Source organism: Ovis aries, chromosome 7, assembly GCF_016772045.2.
Source record: "Ovis aries strain OAR_USU_Benz2616 breed Rambouillet chromosome 7, ARS-UI_Ramb_v3.0, whole genome shotgun sequence".
In the NCBI taxonomy this organism is placed as follows: domain Eukaryota; kingdom Metazoa; phylum Chordata; class Mammalia; order Artiodactyla; family Bovidae; genus Ovis; species Ovis aries.
In genome coordinates, this window is record NC_056060.1 from 21563382 (window position 1) to 21583775 (window position 20394).

Here is a 20394-nt window from a genome sequence, read left to right on the forward strand (position 1 = left end):
CAATCCTCTGTAACAGATCACATCCTGGGGAGAAGACAGGTAGCTGGAAGTCACACTTTCGGAATGAGGTTTTTTTCAACTGGTTTGGTAAATTATTCCACAAGTATTTGTTGAGCATCTTTCTCATACCAGGTCCTTGCAAGTTTCTGAGGACACTGTAGTGACCAAGATAAGTCCAACTCTTAGCTGAATAATTCCTCCAACTGTTGTGTTCAGGCAGTGCAGGAGATTGTGGGCCACAGGAGAGTGAAGTCAGGTACTTAGCCCCTAACGCCTGGGGACAGGACAAGGACTCTCTGCAGCTGCCTCACAGCCTGGGAGGGTGATGGCTCTCTGCTGCTGCTGGAACTTACAACTCCTGCAGCAAGTAACACAGCAGGAGGAGGTAACACTGAAACTGAAACCTTAAAAATGTCCTAGAGGAGGCAATTGTGGTAAACTGGGTGGGAGGGGAGCAGGGGGAGAGCAAATGCCAAGGCTGTGAGGTGTCCCGATCCGGAAGAAGCAAGGAGAGCTGGTGAGGCTGACTGAATAGAAACGCAGAAGAAGAGTAGGCCAGAACTGCACCGCCCTCCCTCCAGGACAGTCTTCATCCCCTCTGAAGCAGCAGGCTCCCTGCACCCCGAGCCCCTCTTCCCCCACCACCCCGCCACAGAGATGCCTGCCTCCAGAGGTGGCAGAAAGAAGGCACCCCCGGGAAGGGTGGTTAGTCTCACCCTTGCCTGGGGAAGGTACAAGGTCCTGGGACAAAGGCATGGGAACTTTGAAAACCAGCAAATCAAGGTCCGCAGCACACACACTTGTGTTCCCTTGGCTTTACAGTCCACAGTTCGGCCCACTTTTCCTTCATGAACAAAACTGGGACCAGTTTAAGAGTCCTGAGCTGACAGCCCAGATCTTAGGCCCCAGGGAAGGGGGAGAAGGGAGGATGTTGGACATACCACCAAGAGGCAGGAAGTTGTCCAAGGTGAGCCTGCCAAGGTCAGTCTGAGGTGGCGGTGGCAGCTGCTTGTGAAAGCTGCTCCCCCTGCTTGGTGCACACCTCCCCACCCCACCCCCCAAGGATTGCCACATGCCCGGGCCCCCAGGGCCCCCATCCCAGTGTTGCAAGATCCCGGTTGGGGTTGTGGGGGTGGAAAGGGGCCTCTTCACCTCCACCCCCTACCCTACCCTGCCCCAAGCCAATGAGGGGACCATGGGATGGAGGGGGCCATACGGGAGATGCTGAGGCAACAGTGCCAGGGCCTGTGCACTCCTCTGGGACGGTCACTTCCTGTCACTACCAGTGGGTAGATCTCTCCTTACAGGACTCAGCTGGGGCTGGTCCCCAGTGGGAAGGATCCAACCTGGACAGGACTCCAGGCTGGCCTGTCAGCTGCCCCCATAAGCAGACCTGGCTTGGCCCCAGAAAAGCACCAATGAGAAGTTCACTGAGGAGGCCCATCAGAAACTCCCTGAGGCTACCCCATGGAGAAATGATGGGTATTTTCAGAGGAAAACGGCTGCACCTGGCCATCAATGCTGACTTCCTGGAGCAACAGAAGAGTTCTAGGACTTGGGAGAAGGAAGGCTTCCTACTAGGGAGAGACCCCCCCATGCAGAGCTGGAACCTCCCCTTCTCTTTCAGAAACCCAGATCTGAGTTAGGTAGAGGCAAGCTGTACATAGCATGGATCCCCCACACCCCACAAGCCAAGCTTCACCCTGAAGCACCAAACTGTCCAAAACCCGACTGCTCCCCACACCTAGCACTGTCACCCCTGGCCAGACCATCCAGCCCTGCTGCAATCGGGACGGTTTGCAAAACGCCTGTAGCTCCCGCTTGGTCACCATCTGAGGTTAGGACTGCGCTCAGGAGATAAGCCCAGGCCCCACCCGCCGTCCCGAGTGAGACTGCTGGCCTGCTGCAATCGGGACGGTTTGCAAAACCCCTGCCGGCTCCAGCTCTGTCACCATCTGAGGTTAGGGCTGCACCCCAAGATAAAGTCTAGTCCCGCCCACTGGCTCTGCCTTCAAACCTTACGGGCAGCAGGGCCAAGAGACAGAGCTCCAGGGAAGCCTACTCAGGGTCTGGAAGCCTTAACCAGACCCAGTACGAGGACCCCTTCTGCCTGTCCTCTCCCTCCTCTTCTCCCCTTCATCCCCAGCCTCACTTTTGCACCCTGTCCTCATCACCGTCCTTTCCCCTCACTCTCCATCTACCTTCCTACCTCCCTTCTCTCTCATCACTCTCATTCATTCCTTTGCTCAAACAATATTTACAACCCTCTGGGCATTTTGCTTGGTTTAGGAGCTATAGGATAAGCAAGGACTGTCCCTGCTCTTGTGGGGTTTACAGATTCACAAAGGGGACAGACAAACATACCCCCTCCCCAAAATAAATAGATGGTTCTAAACTGCAGGCAGTGCTATGGGACAGAAATAAAGTATGATTGTGACAGATGCTTATAAGAGAATCTGATTTAAAAGTGAGGGTCAGGAAAGGCTTTTGAGGAAGTAACATGTAAGCAGACACCTCAAAGGTGAGTAGGAATCACTGTGGCAGAAACTGAGGGCTCCCAGCAGAGGCAGGAATTCCCCAAGCAGGACCTTCCCACTCATTGACAGAGGCTGGGGTTGGAAACAGACTAGACTGACGGGAAGAGGTGAGGTCAGAGAAGAGCTAAGACCAGATCATGCTCTGAGGGGATGCAGAACATCCCGGGGTGGAACCACCTTCCAAAGGAAGAAGACATTTCCTCTCTCCTAAGGTGAAAGGGGAGAAACGCAGCAGCAGACACAGACCCAAACAGGTCTGGAGTCCGCTGAGCTTGTTCCCCTCTCAGTGCTTCTGTTTTCACTACGAAAAAGAGGTGATTTCAAGTGACTTAGTAGGAAGCTTCAAGAAAGAGGCTTAAAGGTGTAAAATCCCAGTTGCTGACAGTGGAAGCGGGAGCTGAGATCTCTGATCTTGGGAGTGGCCAGTTGAAGTCAAGGATGACAATTTTAGGTGACAACAGTCTGTCCTCTGGAGGGACTTCCTTCAGGGGTCCTTACCTACTTGGGAGCAAGTGTGGACAAGACAGATGTTGGGTTCATCTGGTCATGGGGGTCTCCCAGGGAAGCAGGATGGATGGAACGGACAGGGAAGGGGAGGGATTTTGTTTTGAATCTGGAACCTAAGGCGAATAAGAAGAGGTGAAGAGACAAGAAGGGCCATGGTTCTTCAGTGAGCTTTAGAACAGCGACAGTAAGCCAGCTTGAGCAAACAAACCATAAGGAAAGGAGATCATATCAGAGAGTGGGATGTTTGATTCAGTTATTTCATAGGTACTGCAGTTTCTAGTGATAAGGCCTGGGTCTGACCCTGGGTGGGAGTAGGGAGGGCTTGCTAAGGTGGATGGAGAGGCATGTTAAGATGAGAGGATGCAGGAACTGAGAGGTGATCATACTGGACGGAGCACCCAGATGGATGACTCTACCTAGGATGACTTCTGTGCTCAGCCTCACTTTCTCTGCACAACCCATGACCCACACCCCACAACCTATCATTCACCTCCACCCTCCATCAGTGTCCCCTTCCCATCTAGTTTCCCACCTCCATGCCCTCTTTCTCATCTCCATCCTCACCCTCTCCAACTCCACCCTATCTCAACACCTTCATCCTCTCCTTACCCCTTTCTCTCTCTGCACCCTTATCTTTCTCATCCTCTTCCTTTCAGCACTTTATTTCGCCTCCACACTGGGCACCTGAAAAGCTACTGCACGGTGGATTAAAGCCTGTGCCCAGGAGCCTAAATACATGGATTCAAATCCTATGGATACTGCCTACCCATGTTGCCTCGGTTGTAAAAATGGGGTAATAATAACAGCTACCTCATAAGGTTGTCAAAAGGATTACCTGAGTCTAAAGTGCTTGGAACAATGTCTGGGCACAAAGGAAGGGTCAATCACAGGATTGTTGCCCTCCTCCTCTCCTTGCCTTGTTACACTTTCCTTCCTTCATCTTGGGCTTCCCCAGGGGCTCAACCCAATGGCTCAGCAGGTAAAGAATCCACTTGCAGTGCAGGAGACAACAGGAGACATGGGCTCGATTCCTGGATCAAAGATCCCCTGGAAAAGGAAGTGCAACCCACCCCAGTATTGTTGCCTGAAAAAAATCCCATGGCCAGAGGTGCCTGGCAGGCTATGGCCATGGGGACACAAAGATTCGGACACGACTGAATAACCAAGCACGCACACACACTCCACTCTCTCACCTCCATTATCCCTCCGTACCTACTTCATATTTCTTCTGAGATGCAGAGATGAATCAGCCTCAGCCCCTACCCTTCCCAGTCTGACAGGGAAACAAGCACAAAAAGAAATGTCAGGAGAATATAATAAGCACTACTTCAAAGATGCGAAGGAAATGCCCTTGGAGAATAGAGGATATGCAAACTAACACTGCCTGGGGAACTAAAGAAAAGTCTCAACCGGCAAATAAACTTCTCAGCTGGATCTTGAAAGATGAGGAAGGATTTGCCAGGCAAAGGCAGGACGAAGTATTCCAGCCAAAGGAACATGACGAGTTTCCTGTGCTGCTTGTGTTAGAAGGTCTGAAGTTGTGCAAGCTTATGAGAAGTTAGGATGAACCCCTTCCCTGGAGAGGGCACGCCCGATCCCAGTAAGGCCAGAAGGGGGCAGCAAAGCTTTAGGAGCTGTGGCAGCCGGAGCCCAGAAAACCTCCAGAGCTGCAGAGACCTTGAACCCTTCCACAAGCCCTGACCCTGAGGATTTCCCCCAGACTGGGCCAGTCAGGCCAGGAGGGGGGAAAAAAATAAAAACAAGATTTCTGACACTTGGAGGAAAAAAACTAGGTGTGTCTCAGAAGAAGAACTGAAGTCCTCTAAATATGCCCTCTAACACATGTTGAATATATTTGAACATCTTCTATTAATGTTTTTTGAGAGTTTACTTTTCCTCTGGGCAGGCCTCTAAGCAGCTTCTATGAAGCCTCACAAAGCTAACAGAGCAGCCTCTCATAGGTGATGTTAGTCAACCTACATGTGTTTAAATGGCAATCACCATGTGCTCTACACAGGTGGAGGAAATGCCTAAGTCTCACAGCTTAGAGTTCACCCTGTACTGACCTGGGAGCTAGTGGAGTGCAGGAGCCTTGTCTGTCCAACTCCAATGAAACAGGCAAGCATCTATGAAACAAAGAATGAAATAATCCCAATTTTTCGCTTCTGAGGTTTCACAGTTGTCCACTCAGAATGACAGGAACTTAGGCTGAGATAAAAGAGGGTTAGGAGAGAGTTAGGAAGTAGGCTCCTCTTTGGAAAGGTCAGTTGAGGCCTCAGGAATTAACACTGCCCCACTCCAGCTCTGCTTCTGGCACCCCAGGGGGGGAAGGGTGGGGGCTGCTGCTTGGCCCTTAGTAGTTCACATTGGATCTCCTAGCAGGAATTTAGTCAACAACACTCAAATCTTGAAAAAAAAAAAAAAAAACAACTCAAGCTTGGTGGAGGGGATTTCAAGAGAGATGGTAAGAGAAGAAAGCCAGATGTAAGTGAGGCAGGGAAGACGGGAACAGAAGGCTAGATCCAGAGCAGGCTATGGAGAGACGTTTATAAGATGTGGCTGCTGCCACTGCTCCTCCTGGGGACTGCTCTTCCTGGGGACTCCTCCTCCTGGGAGCTGCTCCTCCTGGAGATCTACTCCTCCTAGGGACTGCTTTTCCTGGGGACTGCTCCTCCTGGGGATCTACTCCTCCTGGGGGCTACTCTTCCTGGGGCCTGCTCCTCCTGGGAGTCTACCCCTCCTGAGGGGCTGCCTCAGACAGGTGTCTACATGATGAGACACAGACGTCTGAGCCTCCTCAGGCCTCCTTTCTCCCCGCTTCCCCCAAACTTCTGTTCATCCTCCCTCACCCTCCTTGGTCCCCAGGATCCTCAACCCCTCCAAACCCAAACCTGCCATGGTGGAGATCCTGTATCAGAGGGAGCTTGCAATCCTGAAGGAGATGAGGTGACAGGGGAATCCTGAGCCCTGGTAGCAAGGACAGAGGCTGGAGAGAGAAAGCTGAAGAGCACAGGAAGACTGAAGGGACAGAGAAGGCTATGGCAGGGAGACCACACAGAAAAGGAATGGGATGTCTAGGATGTGGAGGTAAAACTGCCCATCTTGCTAAGTTCCTCTAAGGCAAGGACCCCTGCTTCTGAATCCAAACCCTGCACATTACTGCCATGCTGTCTGGGGAGAGCCACACACCCCAAACTACCACAGTCAAGTTCATGTGACTGAACATGTATACAGTACTGTTTCAGGAACACCCAGAAACCTCTCCAGCTCACCTACAGCTTCATTCCTGTCAGGTGCAGCCTCCTGAAACCAGGATATGAAGGAGAGACTTGCTTGAAGGTGAAGGTGAGAATGATTTATCGGATTTGGGGAACCGAAGACCTCTAGCCTATCTAGGCCTCTCCACCACCACCAGCATCAGAATTACTTAATGTGCTTCCTACCAGGGCAGATTCCTGAACCCCTCTCCTTTCGCAATTTATTAAATCAGAGACTGGTAGGGAGTGGGGGAAAGACTCCCTGTTCTAAGCATCTGCCTAGGCGACATTCAGTTCATCAGACTAGCTGGCTCCTATCCTGGTACCCAGCTTCCTGTCATCCTCTCCCCAGCCCAACCGCTAAGCTAGATGAGACATTTCACTCCCTACCATACCCCTGACACCCATCTACATGGTTATGCCTTGTGGTCAGGGCAGGAACCCCACTGCTGACCTATCCAGAAAGGGGGGCCAGGGATCCAAAACACTGATTTCTCCTGTACGTGTGGGTTGCCCACACATCCAAGCGCCACCAACAGGTGAGGATCAAATCAAATCCCTTTTCTTGGCTCTGCATCTCAATCTTAGATGTCATGGGAAAGAAAGGGAGCATATAAGTCGTTTTCATTAAATTGTGCTTATTTGGAGGAATTCCCCGGTGGTTCAGTGGTTAGACCTCTGGGCTTTCACTGCTGAGGGCCTGGGTTCAATCCCTGGTGGGAGAACTAAAATCCTACAAGTTGTATGGTACAGCCAAAAAAAAAAAAAAAAATCATGCTTATTTGGGGTAACTTGGGGGCATGCTGATGAAGTTTGGATGGGCACTGAAAACCCCCCACACCATCCCTTGGCACCACCTTTGCCAAGTTTCCTAGGCCTCCATTTTCAGGGAGAGCTCTGCATTACCCTAGTCCCCTCCCCTCCTTTCTGCCCCCACCTGACCTGGTCCATGAATATTCATCTATCGTAGCCCCCACTGCCTGCTGCCAGCTGGACTAAGAAGACAGGCCGCTTGCTGATACCACTGTCTCCTGCACCCTGCATTTTCCAGTCTCAGCCACAGTGTCGTGGTCATGGTGACTGCTGCATGATGAACAGGAAGAAGCAGACAGGCTGAGGCAGGGGGCGCACGTCACTCAGCTTCCCACCAAGTGGAAGGACCTCTGCAGGGTGGAACAGAAGGTTCCTCAAGCTCTAGGAAGAGCCGATTGGGCAGAGGGGTGAGAGTGTGGGTCCACCCTGCTGCGGTCCCTTCACTTTGCAGTCATGTGTCCTCAGGCCACACTCCATGAACTGCTCCATGCCCTGGGTTTCTCTGGATGGCTCCTTGAGACATGGAAGGAGGGATTGTCTGAATGAGGGCAAGGTCTCTCCACATATCAGCCAGAAGGAATCACTGATATCTCACCAACCCCTTCCTTCCAACTCTCTCTCACCCTTCTGAAGTTTCCCTCTCATGTACCATCTCTCCTTTTCAGTCTTAGAGAGAACTGTTCTGCAAAGCAAGTGACAAGGCGAGACGAGTGGGGACAGCTGCTTTCCACCACAGCCTGGCCAAGCACTTGGAACTGTAGGAGGCTCACTGGGTGCTTCCTTGGAAGAAGCGGTGAGAATGAGAACAGCTTAGGGTCATGGAAGGAAGAGGGAGCAGTCAAATGCTACCTCCTCCCGTGGGGCCCTTTGTCTTTACACTGGGAGGTCTGACTACTCCAGGACTGTAAATGACTGCTACCTATGACAGTGCCCAATGTCCTAGGCTTGACCCAATCACTTGCTGCCTTCAAAGACTCAGGCTGAGGCTTCCTGGGTGGTCCAGTGGTTAAGAATCCACTTTCCAATGCAAGGGAGACTGGTTTGAACCCTAGGACAGGAAGATCCCACATGGCATAGAGCAACTAAGCCAGTGCCCCACAACTACTGAACCAAAGCTCTATAGCGACTGCGAGCCACAGCTACTGAAGCCAGTGCACCTAGAGGCTGCGCTTCGAAAGAAGAGAAGTCACCACAATGAGGAGCCTGAGCACAGCAACTGGAGAGTAGCTCCCGCTTGCTGCAACTAGGGAAAGCTGTGTAGCAACGAAGACCTGCTACAGCCAAAAGGTTAGATCAGGAAATTTTTGGAAAGAAAAAAAAAAAAAGACTGGGGCTGGGACCAGGTCGACCACAGCACTGCAGAGGGGCTGTTGTGGGGCCAGGTGAGAGATAAGGGAGAATTGCAGAGGGCATTTCTGACTCAAGTCAGCTTGGGGTAAGTGGAGAGGTTGGAGGGGGTTATCTGCTGCTAACGTGGAATGGAAACTGTGAGCATGGCTGTCCTTGAGGGGTTTGGGGGGTTCACTTGTTCTGAGGCCTCTTTGTCTTCCTGTCTCTCAGGGCCTGGCCTGGAATCTGGCCCTGTGACCGCCTGTGGGAATGGCGCCTCAGGCTTCTCCTGTACTGGCTGACGTGCATGTGCTGCGGGGCTGAGGGGCTGCACAACTGGCCGCCATCCTCGTGTCACTCTCTAATTCCCCACACACAGCGGCCTGGGCTGCCACTACCCGCACCTGGATAAATGAAGCTGCTCCCCAGACCCCATGCTGGGAGGCCCCTGCAGGTTCAAGCCCTTGGTCAGCGGGGTGGCTGGACTAGAGAAAGCGGAATGAAACAGAGTTCGCCCAGACAGAAGTCTCCTTCTGAGGCATCTGGACAAACACTATTCTACCCTCTGCCCTGCCCTTCAGAGTGAACGCTCAGAGAAGGGAAATGGATTCCCACCTGGGGCAGAGAATCCCCATGGGGAGATCTGCCATCCTTAGAGTCGGTGCTTCCTTGCCAACCTCACTTCACAGCTGCTCCCTGGGGACAAGGCCAGGCATCCCTCTCAGATGCCACATGGAAGGAAGCAGAGCTGACTGGCTGCTGCTGTTTATATCAATGCATAGAGAGGGCAGTGTACAAAGTGCAGGTGGAGGGATCATCCTGGGCCCCATGCCTTCCAGGAAAGGCTATTCAGATGAGTATCAGAAGTGGACTGGCTGTAGCACACTGGCAAAAAAGTTTGGAAGTGCTCTTGTGGTAGTACCACACAACGTGTTTTTACGTACATTTTTTTTTTTTAATCATTGGAGTATAGTTGTTTTACAATACTATTTTAGTTTCAGGTGTACATAGAGCAACATTGAAAACACGTGTTTCAATATTTTTATAGATTATACTCCATTTAAAGTTACTATACAATTTTGGCTCTATACATTGCGCTGTACAATAAATCACTATAGCTTACGTATTGATGTTCATTCATTTTTTACTAAGTACCCTACTGAGTCTGTGACTCTTGATTTAGAATGAATTTTCCTTAGAAGGTGGGCTTGAGTAGGTAACTGAGGCTATAACCATGCCCTGCTACATATTTCCTTGCAGATACCTGGCTACTATGATCTTCTGTCGCTCATGCTGGTTGTGTTAGACTAATGAAGTTACCAATGCTGCTGCTGCTGCTGCTGCTAAGTCGCTTCAGTCGTGTCCGACTCCGTGTGACCCCACAGACAGCAGCCCACCAGGCTCCCCTGTCCCTGGGATTCTCCAGGCAAGAACACTGGAGTGGGTTGCCATGTCCTTCCCCAATGCATGAAAATGAAAGTGAAGTTGCTTAGTCGTGTCCGACCTTCAGTGACCCCATAGACTGCAGCCTACCAGGCTTCTTTGTCTATGGGATTTTCCATGCAGGAGTACTGGAGTGGGGTGCCATTGCCTTCTCCAGTTACCAATGCTATTACTTACAAACTGTAAATCTTTCAATCCAAGACCTGTTATTCCAGCTGTCTTGAGGATTAGTTGGGTCTCCAAGAGACTCCCTGGGGAAGGAACAGTGAGAAACACTGACAGAAGCAGTACTACAGGCTCTAGTGAGCAGAGAAGGCACTGGCAGGTAAGGAGATGCTTCCAGCTAAGGATTTATACAGGGGGCCAAGGAGAATGCTGAAGTCCTTTACTTCCTAACCCTCCTCTGAAGACCTTCCCGTTCATCGCACACCTGTTTCATGACATACTCTTTCAGGGACTATACTTCCATTAAGAGATCCAAGTGTCCAGAAAAAAGAAAAAAAAGAGAGATCAGTCCTTTTAGGTGCTATATCCACAGCCCCTTACCACTAGTCTGGTGTTCACTGCACATATGTGGAAATTTCCTGGCTGCCAAGGGCCTTCAGTTGGTATGCTGCCTAGGGCTCTGACCTTGACTCTCCAGAAGAAACCTCTAGAAGTACCATTATGAAGAAGCCACCCTTATCATAAAATACAGCAAGTAACAGCAAGTAAGGAAACATTCCAAGAAGTCTTCAAATTCCAGAATCTAGGTATTTGAAATTGTGTTGCTTAAACACTCACTCATACTCTGACCTGTGTGCTGCTGTGCCGTTGCGGCAGTCATGGCCCGCTCTGCAGTCCCATGAACTGTAGCCCGCCAGGCTCCTCTGTCCATGGGATTCTCCAGGCAATACAGGAGCGTGTCCTCATGCCCTCCTCCACGGGAGCATCCCAGCCCAGGAGTCAAACCCACATCTCCTGCATTTTCAGGCAGATTCTTTCCTGTTGCGCCACCAGCGATTATACGAAGTTGTATTTCTGAAAACAAGGATCCCTGACATGGGGCCCATTACTGTGGGACACCTCTCCCCTCCACAGTAATGGAGTTTACCCATCTCTAGGACATTCGGCTCCTAGTCCCCTTTTCTTCTTTTTTGCCTGTGCTGCCTAGATTGTGGGATCTTAGTTCCCTGACCAGGGATCAAACGTGGGTCCCCTGCTGTGGAAACAGAGTCCTCATAACTGGAGCACCAGGTTGAGGAGCATCACCTTAAGCATGACCAATGCACCTTGCCCAGACACCATTGTCTAGCTCTTCCCCTAAGTCATTTCCCTTGCTGCCAAGTTCTCCTTCCAACAATATAGGTTCCTGGCAGTCTTGGATCTTGGTCTCATTCATTTCAGGTTGTGTAAACCCTTTTATTGATTTCTTGTTCTGCTTACCATTTAGGAGATCTAGATATTAAAATAAAGGTAGAAAAAAAGAAAATAGCTGAGAGAGAGTCTGAGGGAGTTCTGGGTGAGGGAAGGTCTGAGAGTGTCGAGGGAGCAAAAGAAAAGAAACATAAATAGGAGTAACTTCAAAAAAATAGAAATAAAAATAAAACAAAGGTAAGACCCTCCGCCACCTAGGCACTATTCCAGGCCACATTATCACCTCTACGTTCCTAGGTTTTTGGTTACTTTGGACCATAATTTTTTCATGACCCATCAAGGTCTGTCCGTAGGATTCTGCCCAATGTTGTTTTTCCTGTGGATGCACTGGGAACCATGGCCTATCAGAAAGAAGCTACTCTTCAGGTGGGACCTCCTGCCCTTTTATCATTCACCAGAGCTCCAGTGCACAACAGGGGGCCCAGTGGAGGGATCACAAAGTGTGATGCTACCTGGAGCATGACAGGGGTTACAGCAGAGATGATTTCTTAAGACACTGGATAGAAAGTTCATCTAATGTCTATACTTACGTTCTACTTCTCTCAGAATGCCTCTTTCTCTGTATATCAACATTACACTAGCCTTGGAATGAAAAAAAAAAAAGTAGAGACTTATGGTTCTGAAAATTCGTTATATTTTTATTATTTTTTTTCGTTATTTTGACATAAAAAAATAAATCCTTCAGCCTATAAAGAATGTTACTTGTTTTCATATTGTTGTAAAGCAAACTTATAAGATAGGAACATCTGCTACCAGTTCAAAAGATGCCACATATACTTTAGGAAAAGTCACTATTTGGATTCAAACAAACATCAGGGTGAAGGGAACAAACATCTGTCTCCTGATTTTTCCATAATTTTACTAAATCATCAAGAGGAAAGCTAGTAGTGGGGATGTTACAAAATTATGCCAGAATTTGGTAATGATAGTGAACCGGCCACGCAAATCCAGCTAGGTCATGACCTTGTACAAATGCTCTACCTGATACCCTAACAAGCCGGGCTGGTAATGGATTTGAGTTATAATGTATAGATTCCTTTCAGTTACAGTTGCAAAGGAAGTGTTTAAATTCTTGAAGTAAGCTAGGAAGCAGGCTGCTCATCTGGATTTGCTCAGATGGAAAACACTTCCAGCAGGAGTCCAGTTGACAGGCTGTTGGAATCACCAGGCCTGTACTTGTCAGGTAGTTTCCGCCAGCTGATCAGGACACCATCTCCAAGTCTTTGATGACACATTTCAAGTTCTCACAGTAAAGCTGTGGCCATGGCTGCATTAGCTCTGCCTATCTTCTTTGATTTTTTTTTCTTTGATTTTTAATATCATTCTTTACCAGCTGTAGCAGCCACTGCTTGGTAAAACTTTGCCACAAAGTCTGGCTCACTGACCTCCAGCTGCCTGACAAATTCATTGCGTTCCTGCTCAGCCCAACCTCGAAACCACTGATCCCAAAGACGTAACTGGCACTCAAAGATACAAGGTGGTCGGTTTGCTCCAGACACACTAAGCTGCTCCAGACTTTCCAGCAATGGCTGTAATTTTCCTGGTACTGCCTTAGCTACCAGGTCCTGAAGGAAACGTTCACGCTGAGGACCTGACCAGCTGGCAAACCAGTGAAGAATACACTTCATCTCCTGGGAAGTGATGTAAGACATTGGAGGAGGAGAAGAGTTAGAAATATTGTCTGGTACTGGGGGTAAGGGAGAAGGGATGGAAAGCGGCATTGAAGAGGAAGACGATTCCAGTGGCATCCTGAAACATAAAAGCACTGTTATGTACTCTCTGGATAGAGCAACGAAAACAAAGCTTCCCAACAACACGGAAACTTACCACACTCAACCAGCGTCTATTACTTTTCACCAATTTGGTTTACAGAAAAACAACAGGGTCCTTTGTTTATTATCCAACTACCTTACAGAAAGCACCCAAGAATAACTTCATTTCATATCTGCCAACTTTCCTCTTTTTCAAACCCATTACCCTCCCCAACCACTGCCTCCCTCCATCATTCCTACAAAGAATCTAAAAATAACCAAAGCATCCCTTGTTCATTCTGTCCCACCTAATTCTATGTTCTAGGTTGAGTAAAGAAAAAAATCAACGATTAATACTGGTCCAATATATCTTCCCTAAAATGAAAAAAAGGTATACATTTTTTAATTTACCAAGCAGCTGGTCAGGACCCAGATGCTAATCCTTTCTGAGCTATCAACAGTAGGTTAAAAAAAAAGAGAGAGAAAATCTTATACAGTGAAAGAGCCTTCTCTGCAATGTGCATGTAGCCTCTGAAATAAGAACTTTATAACTGTATTATTTTCTTATATTTCCTGTAAAGCATCAGGAAAAATTGAAGAGCAGAGTTAGTGAGGGTGCCTTGTCCAAAATGAGATAACAGAGTAAGAAAAACAGGAAAAGCAGCCAATTCTTTTTTAAGGACTGAGAAAACGGTCTAGTTGGTTTGCTGGCTTAGGGACCTAGCAAGTGTTATACTGCTGTGACAATTCATGTATGAACACTTTTCTTCGTGTTTAATAGAATACCTGTTGATGACCGGCCTTAGCATCATTAATGCAGTTGGGAGGTCAACCAGCTTGAATAGTTCTCAAATTCCACAGTTTGAATCTCGATGAAAACAACTTGTTTACGACATATTTTACTGTTTGTGTTTCTTCTGTTCTAAGCTGGAGCGTTTCTACTGACAAAGGAACCCAGAAGCAATTACCATCAGTTCACTACCAAAACAGCTCAAGGAGGTTTCTTTTTCACAGTGGCCCTACAAGAAGCAATTCTTCCTAAAGGAATATTATTCTCTTATTCAGAGAAAGGGAGAACTTTTCCCGAGTCTTGCGACATAGCTTCAATGGCAAGTTCAAGTCCAATGATCAAGAACTGGTTCGTAGGCCAGGTCCAAAGACACTATGCTGCCACCTTCCACTTTGGAGGCCACGGAATCTGGCATTCCGAGGTCCCAAAGAGCAACACAGCCCTAGATGGGAGTGGCGGAGATTCGGAAGATGGGAGGCGGTAGCTGTATCCGTAGAAGAGTTGGAGGCTTGCCACACTAAGGGTAGCACGCAAACACTGAGTCTTGCCCAGCCCAAGGAGGGAGGTACTTCTACCCCGCTTACCTCCCCTTTTCTCTCACAGGGCACCCGGAGACCGCCACAACAGGGTTTAGACTCCAACTATCGCGGCCGCTTCCATGTTTCCTGAAAACCCTAAGGAGGGCCAACCCGGCAGCCCACGCACTTCCGGCCCCGGACCCGCCCCAAACACCCAAGTTCCACAGCGCCTCAGCCTTAGGGCCGGAGATAGCCGAAAAATTCCGATTATGGCTAGGCCAGAGTCGACAGCTTCCGAACGGATTCGATTCAAAACCTCGGTAAGACGAAGAGAACCGAGCTCTGAAAGCAGGATGCGGGAGGCGGGGAGAGGCTGGGAGGCTGGAAAGAACCAATTGGTGCCGATGTGCAGACGGAAACACCCGAGCACTTCCGGAGGAACCCGGGGAGTTCTGAGTGGTAATCGAGGGGTTGACTATGGCAGTGGGCGGGGCCAACTCGGTACGTTCGAAGGGCGTTGGCGGAAATTACCGAAGATGCCCGAAGCCGTCGGGACGGACCCGAGTACCTCACGCAAGATGGCGGAGCTGGAGGAGGTGACTCTGGACGGGAAGCCTCTTCAGGCGCTGCGGGTGACCGACCTGAAGGCCGCACTGGAGCAGCGAGGCCTAGCCAAGAGCGGGCAGAAGAGTGCCCTGGTCAAGCGGCTCAAAGGGGTGAGGAGACGGCGTTGCCGGGGTGTCGGAGGGAAGCGGACCCGGTAGAGCCGAGTCTCTGCCGCGGCGCAGGCGCAGTGTCCGGGCTCGGCGCGAGCGAGCTCAGGCCGCCAGCGCGAGCCTCCGGATCCGCGCGCACGGTGGTTGGCGAGGCTCGCGCTGGAGTAGAAATAGCGCCGGTTCCCGCCTTAACGGTAGCGGCGCGAGCCCAAAATGGGAGGGTGCGCGCTACTCTCCTGGAGTGTCTTAAGCTCCTTCCTCGTTCCCCCACCCCCTCCTTGTTTGTGTCTGTGGTTTCGGCGCATGCGCTGCAGAAGGAGTTAAATCCCACTACAACCACCGGCGTTGCTGGCCTGAGGGGGGCGAGTTGGGCTGGGTCGGAGTTAGGGGTATAGTTGGCCGGAGGGGTTGATGGGGTTGGTTATTGGTATCCGAATGAATAGAATTGGGGTAGGGCAAAAATGTCTGCTTGACTAGATTAGGAGGTGAGATGAAGAGAAGCCTTGATTTGAAGGGACTTGGTTAGCCAGAAGTGTATATTTTATAGGGCATCCTGAAGCAATTTGGGTGGATAAGAGTTTGGTGAATATTGATGAGAGAGGTGAGGTGGGCTGGTATGTATTGGGGATTTTGAATCTGCTTAAGTAGATTAGGGTGGGATTGCCAAGAGGTAGACGGATGAATTGGTGTGTTTATTTGGTGTAAATGGAGGGAAGGTGAGGATCTCTTGATTTTGATTTGCGTTAGTTAGGATACGTGACCACTAGTACGGTTTTGGGGGCTTCCCTGGTGGCTCAGAGGTTAAAGCGTCTGCCTCCAATGCGGGAGACCCGGGTTCGATCCCTGGGTCGGGAAGATTCCCCTGGAGAAGGAAATGGTAACCCACTCCAGTATTCTTGCCTGGAGAATCCCATAGACAGAGGAGCCTGGTAGGCTGCAGTCCACGGGGTCGCAAAGAGTCGGACACGACTGAGCGACTTCACTCACTCACTCACTCAGTACGGTTTTGGGCTGGGTTGGCTCAAGGGTTAAGTTGGCAGACCGTTGCTTATACTGAAGCTGACAGTTTCGTGTGTGTGTGTTTATAAATTTGGTAAATCTAGTTGCCACTCTTTTGGAAACAATACAAGTTCATTTGAGTAGATCTAATCTGGGTAACTGATCAAATAATTCACTGAGGACAAAATCATGGTTTCATGTGTTTGAACCTGGTTTGAGTATTTGAAGTGAAGGGCCAGATTTAGAAGGAACACTAGTCAGAAGTGCAGAAGACAATAGCGATTGTAGTACTGTCAGATTTTATTGCATAGCCAGATTTCTTCAATATGCCTGCATTTTACATCTGTACATTTGGTAGCAGTAACCATGGCTACCTTTAAGGGTCTTCTGAAGAATGAGAACAGTATTAGTAAAGGGCATTTAGGTCCTTGGAAAAGTACAGTTTAAGTGTGTATGGTTAGTCATTGCATTTGATGAAGAGATTGGGGGAGGGGTATTTTTTGCTTTTGTTTTTCCTGGTTTCTGACTTTTGCCCTTCTCTATACCAGGCTCTAATGCTAGAAAATTTACAAAAACACTCAACCCCGCATGCTGCATTCCAGCCAAATTCCCAGGTAAGAAAGAAGATTCATTACCGGGGTGAACTCTGAATGCACAGAGACAGGGAAGGACATGATGTTGTATGTTTGGCGCTTGGTTTCTCACCAGTATTTTCCTAAGTTCCTTGGGTTGAAAATGTTTTCCTACTGGGACAATTGAATTCTAATAAAGAAGTCAAGAATCAGAAGAGCTCTAAGTTAATTTTTGATTCTTGAAATGGTGTGTGCAGAAAGATGTGGTTCCAGTTGATTAAGTGGAGTGCAAGGGTCTGAAGTCATTTATTTGACATTGATTTGAGAGAAGTAGTTGATGTCCTTGTAGATATGAAGTAGACAGTCACCATGGCAGTATAGGAAAATACCTCCTGATCCAAGAAGAATTCTTGTGTTGACATAAATTTTCCAAGAAATCAATCCTTTGGGGATCATCCACCATTATCAGTGTTAATATTAACTATGGAGTCATTCCTGAGCATTGTTACTTGCAGCAAGAAACTTAACCTTTGGAGACCTTGATTTCCTCAGTTTCCCTGTATCCGAGATGAGAAAAGGTTGAACTAGATCGATAGTTTTATAACTGCTGAGATTTTGTGGAGATGCTTTTGGAGGCTTCCCACAGGAAATTTCTTTCCAAGTGAGCAGCAGTTCACATTTCCCCCCTAAGCTAGAATAGCATTGAGTTTCTGCATAAGATTTCTTTGAAAGAAACCATTCCCAGTTTTTTTTTTTATGTTAGACTATGTAGTCTCTTAAGATTCTTTTCAGCTTTACCATTTCCTCATTATAGTGTGCCACGCACTTAAAGGAAAAATCCAGGTCTTTGTTAGTGCAACGGTGTGCAGCTTCAGTACTAGATGAAATCCCAAGATACTGTGGAAAAACAAGAGAGCTTTCCTACTCCCTTGTTATTAGCGTATTAAGCTGAAAGTATCATAATCTAACTAGCTTACAGAGGTTTAGTTAAGTATTTTAGCAAACATAAGAAACTGCATGTTAATCAGTTTACCATTCTATTCCTTTCGCCCATTACATTTTTGTCTTTTTGTGCTTTTATTAACATAGGATTTTTGCAACAAATACTTACATTCTCTAATACTTGCAACCCACACTTGATTAGTGTCCAATGACTATCAAGAGACTTATCTCTATTTTAGGTGAAAATAAACTTTTACCATCCTTAGGAAAGAAGACTAATGACATAAAAAGCATTCAGGTATTTTTCCTTTTTTGGAGTTATACTAAGACTTGCTAAGCAAGAAGGTTCTTGAGAGGAGGGCTTGTGAAGAAAAAGCTGAAGGGCTAAAGAGTGACATGGGACTCTTGGATTTTAAATATTGTCACGAAAGATTTCTTCTCACCCAAAGAAGATGAAGTTAGAACTCTGTCTATATGCTGAATGGACATCCCTTTTCTTAGTCTCTTGCTTTCCAGCTTTTTAAGTCTGTTATTGAATTTTGGAGATGTTTAAATGTTTCCTGACTAGGTGGAGATTGATCTTTTGTGTCAACTAAAGATGAATTAGTATGAACTAGTGTTTTTTTCTCTTCAGTTTTTTATATTATTAAAAGGAAAAATTAGATATATGGTTTAGATTGTCTAAAAATTTAGTTTAAAAGACATAGTTTTATAGGAGTTTATTTCTTTTTAAATTATTTGTGCATCACTGGTTGGTTGGGAACTGAATATTTAAAATAAAAGATTATGTGTGCAGTTCCTCTTTTTGCCATCTTTTGTGAATCATAGGGCTATATATTTTGGTCCTCAGTTTAGGAGTAGCTTAGAAAAGGGCCCTCCAGTATTATCTTTCTTGGGTCCAGATATAATCCTTTGCTCCATGGAATTTTCTTCCTAGCCTTTTCCTGGTTTGCTTTTCTAGACTATCTTTTTCCATTTCTTCTGTGCAGATTGGTGAGGAAATGAGCCAGAACAGTTTTATAAAGCAGTATCTGGAAAAGCAGCAGGAGCTGCTTAGGCAGCGTTTGGAACGTGAAGCTCGAGAAGCTGCAGAACTTGAAGGTAAGTCCAGACTGTTGCTTCTCACATGGAGTCTTTCCTTCTTACTCCTGTCACCGAGTAGATGGGCCTATTTCACTTGGCAGTTTCAGGAATATAAGTCAGGATGAAACTGCCACTTACTTGCTTTGGTAGTTTATGGATCCAAGTGAGTTACTCTTTACGTTTTGTCAGGGAAGAAGACACTTAATTTGACTTAATCTTGTTAGAAGAGGATTCCTGCCAACAGGAAGAGTTATACGTAAATTAAGCTATCCTTTGACAGACTAGAAAAACCGGGGAGTTTTTCTCTTATGTACAGCGCTCTCTTTAGTATATACTCTGTATCCATGACTTTGCCTGACCTCCTTCACTCCTCTACATATTCCCACATGCTGAGCCCTACACTCCCTCCCTGCCCCGACCCAATGTGTACTTTGCAGAAGCTTCAGCTGATTCGGAGGATGAGATGATCCATCCCGAGGGAGTGGCTTCCCTGCTGCCTCCTGACTTTCAGAGCAGCCTGGAGAGACCAGAGCTGGAGCTCAGCAGACATTCACCCAGTACGTATCTCCCTCCCCACTGAGCTGTTTTAACAATCTTGTGTAGTTGGTGGGGGGAGGTAGGTAGACCTCCTTTCATGCTAAGCTTCCATTAAAGTCTCAGGGCAGTTCTTTGACAGTGTTATTTGACATCTGTTTTTCATGGAAATTATGTCCTTTTTGAATTCTGCTTTCACCTCAATGTTGTGTTAACCTCTTAGAGTATTTTATAAGGCGGTCTGATTTTTCTTCTCACCTATATACCTCTCTAACTTCCTGTACTGTACCTCTGAATTTAGCAGGAGTCACAAGTCGTTTTCATCTCTTCACCAGTTGTATATATTCTGTGTCCCACATCCAGTCATACTCCCAAATGGACATCTGCAGTTTATTAATTCATTCAGCAAGTTTTTACTGAGTGTCTGTTATATGCTAGGCATGTGCTAGGCACCAAAAATGTAGTAAAAAGACAAGTCTCTGCTATAATGAAGCATACAGTCTAGTGAGCAGATGGACATTAAACAAATTATTACATAATTAACTAGAGTCATACTGTGTGCTGAGAGGCAATGCAGAGTATTATATGAGCATATTACAAGGAATTCAAACCTGATGTGTGGAATTGGTTCAGGCAGGGTTAATTTTTTCACATTTTAGAAAGCATTTTGCACCCACTTTTGCATAGTATCTCAAACAAAAATCTGTAAATACAGCCTTTGTCTTCTAGAAACTTACTTAAGTATACCTTTAGGAGAACGTGTATATAAGACATGTGGATAGTAGGTAGATAAAGGAAGCCAGTGTGTAAACTAACAAGTATTTTGAATAACTATTAATGTTAGTGGTCATGGGGACAGTGATCATTCCATATTTTTAATATTTTTAGAATGCATGTTAGTTGTCAGTGTTCCTTCTCAAATAAAAATTAGCCAAAAAATTATGTATTGAGTTCTGCTGTATACATGTCTCCATGCTGGAATATGTGGTGGGGTGTCAGCACCTTGTACAGTCTGTTAGGGAGAGAGAAGACAATCACACATAAAGGTAACAATAGAAGATGGTATGTGTTAAGTAACATACGAGGAGTACAGACACACGTACTGTCAGAATTCGAAAGATGAAAAATTCACTGAGAACCAGAAAGATGATAGAGAGCTTTATTAAGGAGGTGTAGTATTTGAGCTG

The 20394-nt window shown here is 47.4% G+C and overlaps 3 protein-coding genes across 10 annotated transcripts in view; 2 read left to right on the forward strand and 1 right to left on the reverse strand.

The window, feature by feature from the left end:
• The first annotated feature begins 4607 nt into the window (after window positions 1–4607).
• CIROP (ciliated left-right organizer metallopeptidase) lies at window positions 4608–11765 on the forward strand. Its single transcript, XM_060418516.1, is given in 23 exon segments — window positions 4608–4644; window positions 5790–5832; window positions 5834–6051; window positions 6155–6245; window positions 6335–6389; window positions 6671–6794; window positions 6797–6840; window positions 7259–7346; window positions 7349–7377; window positions 7580–7643; window positions 7758–8018; window positions 8021–8093; window positions 8427–8491; window positions 8675–8741; window positions 8820–8919; window positions 9025–9175; window positions 9178–9358; window positions 10044–10211; window positions 10410–10426; window positions 10429–10544; window positions 10859–10965; window positions 11596–11683; window positions 11685–11765. Coding segments are annotated over 23 exon segments (2268 nt in total).
• Window positions 11766–11919: 154 nt separating this feature from the next.
• Window positions 11920–14519, reverse strand: C7H14orf119 (chromosome 7 C14orf119 homolog). Of its 2 annotated transcripts, none has more exons than XM_004010334.5 (2): window positions 14428–14519; window positions 11920–13051 (listed from the first exon to the last, which is right to left on the reverse strand). In XM_004010334.5, the coding sequence occupies exon 2, from the start codon at window positions 13048–13050 to the stop codon at window positions 12622–12624; it is 429 nt and encodes a 142-aa protein (XP_004010383.1). In that variant the 5' UTR covers window position 13051; window positions 14428–14519; the 3' UTR covers window positions 11920–12621. The 2 variants fall into 2 exon arrangements, with proteins under 2 accessions (XP_004010383.1, XP_027827435.1); XM_027971634.2 differs by having other exon boundaries at window positions 13840–14519.
• Window positions 14520–14558: 39 nt separating this feature from the next.
• Window positions 14559–20394, forward strand: part of ACIN1 (apoptotic chromatin condensation inducer 1) — a 39393-nt gene continuing 33557 nt past the window's right edge. For all 7 annotated transcript variants that reach the window (XM_004010335.6, XM_027971630.3, XM_027971629.3 and 4 more), the window contains exons 1-4: window positions 14559–15077; window positions 16625–16690; window positions 18580–18691; window positions 19111–19230. In XM_004010335.6, coding sequence (XP_004010384.4) covers window positions 14631–15077; window positions 16625–16690; window positions 18580–18691; window positions 19111–19230 — 745 coding nt within the window. In that variant the 5' untranslated portion in view covers window positions 14559–14630. The remainder of the gene's footprint in view (window positions 15078–16624; window positions 16691–18579; window positions 18692–19110; window positions 19231–20394) is intronic.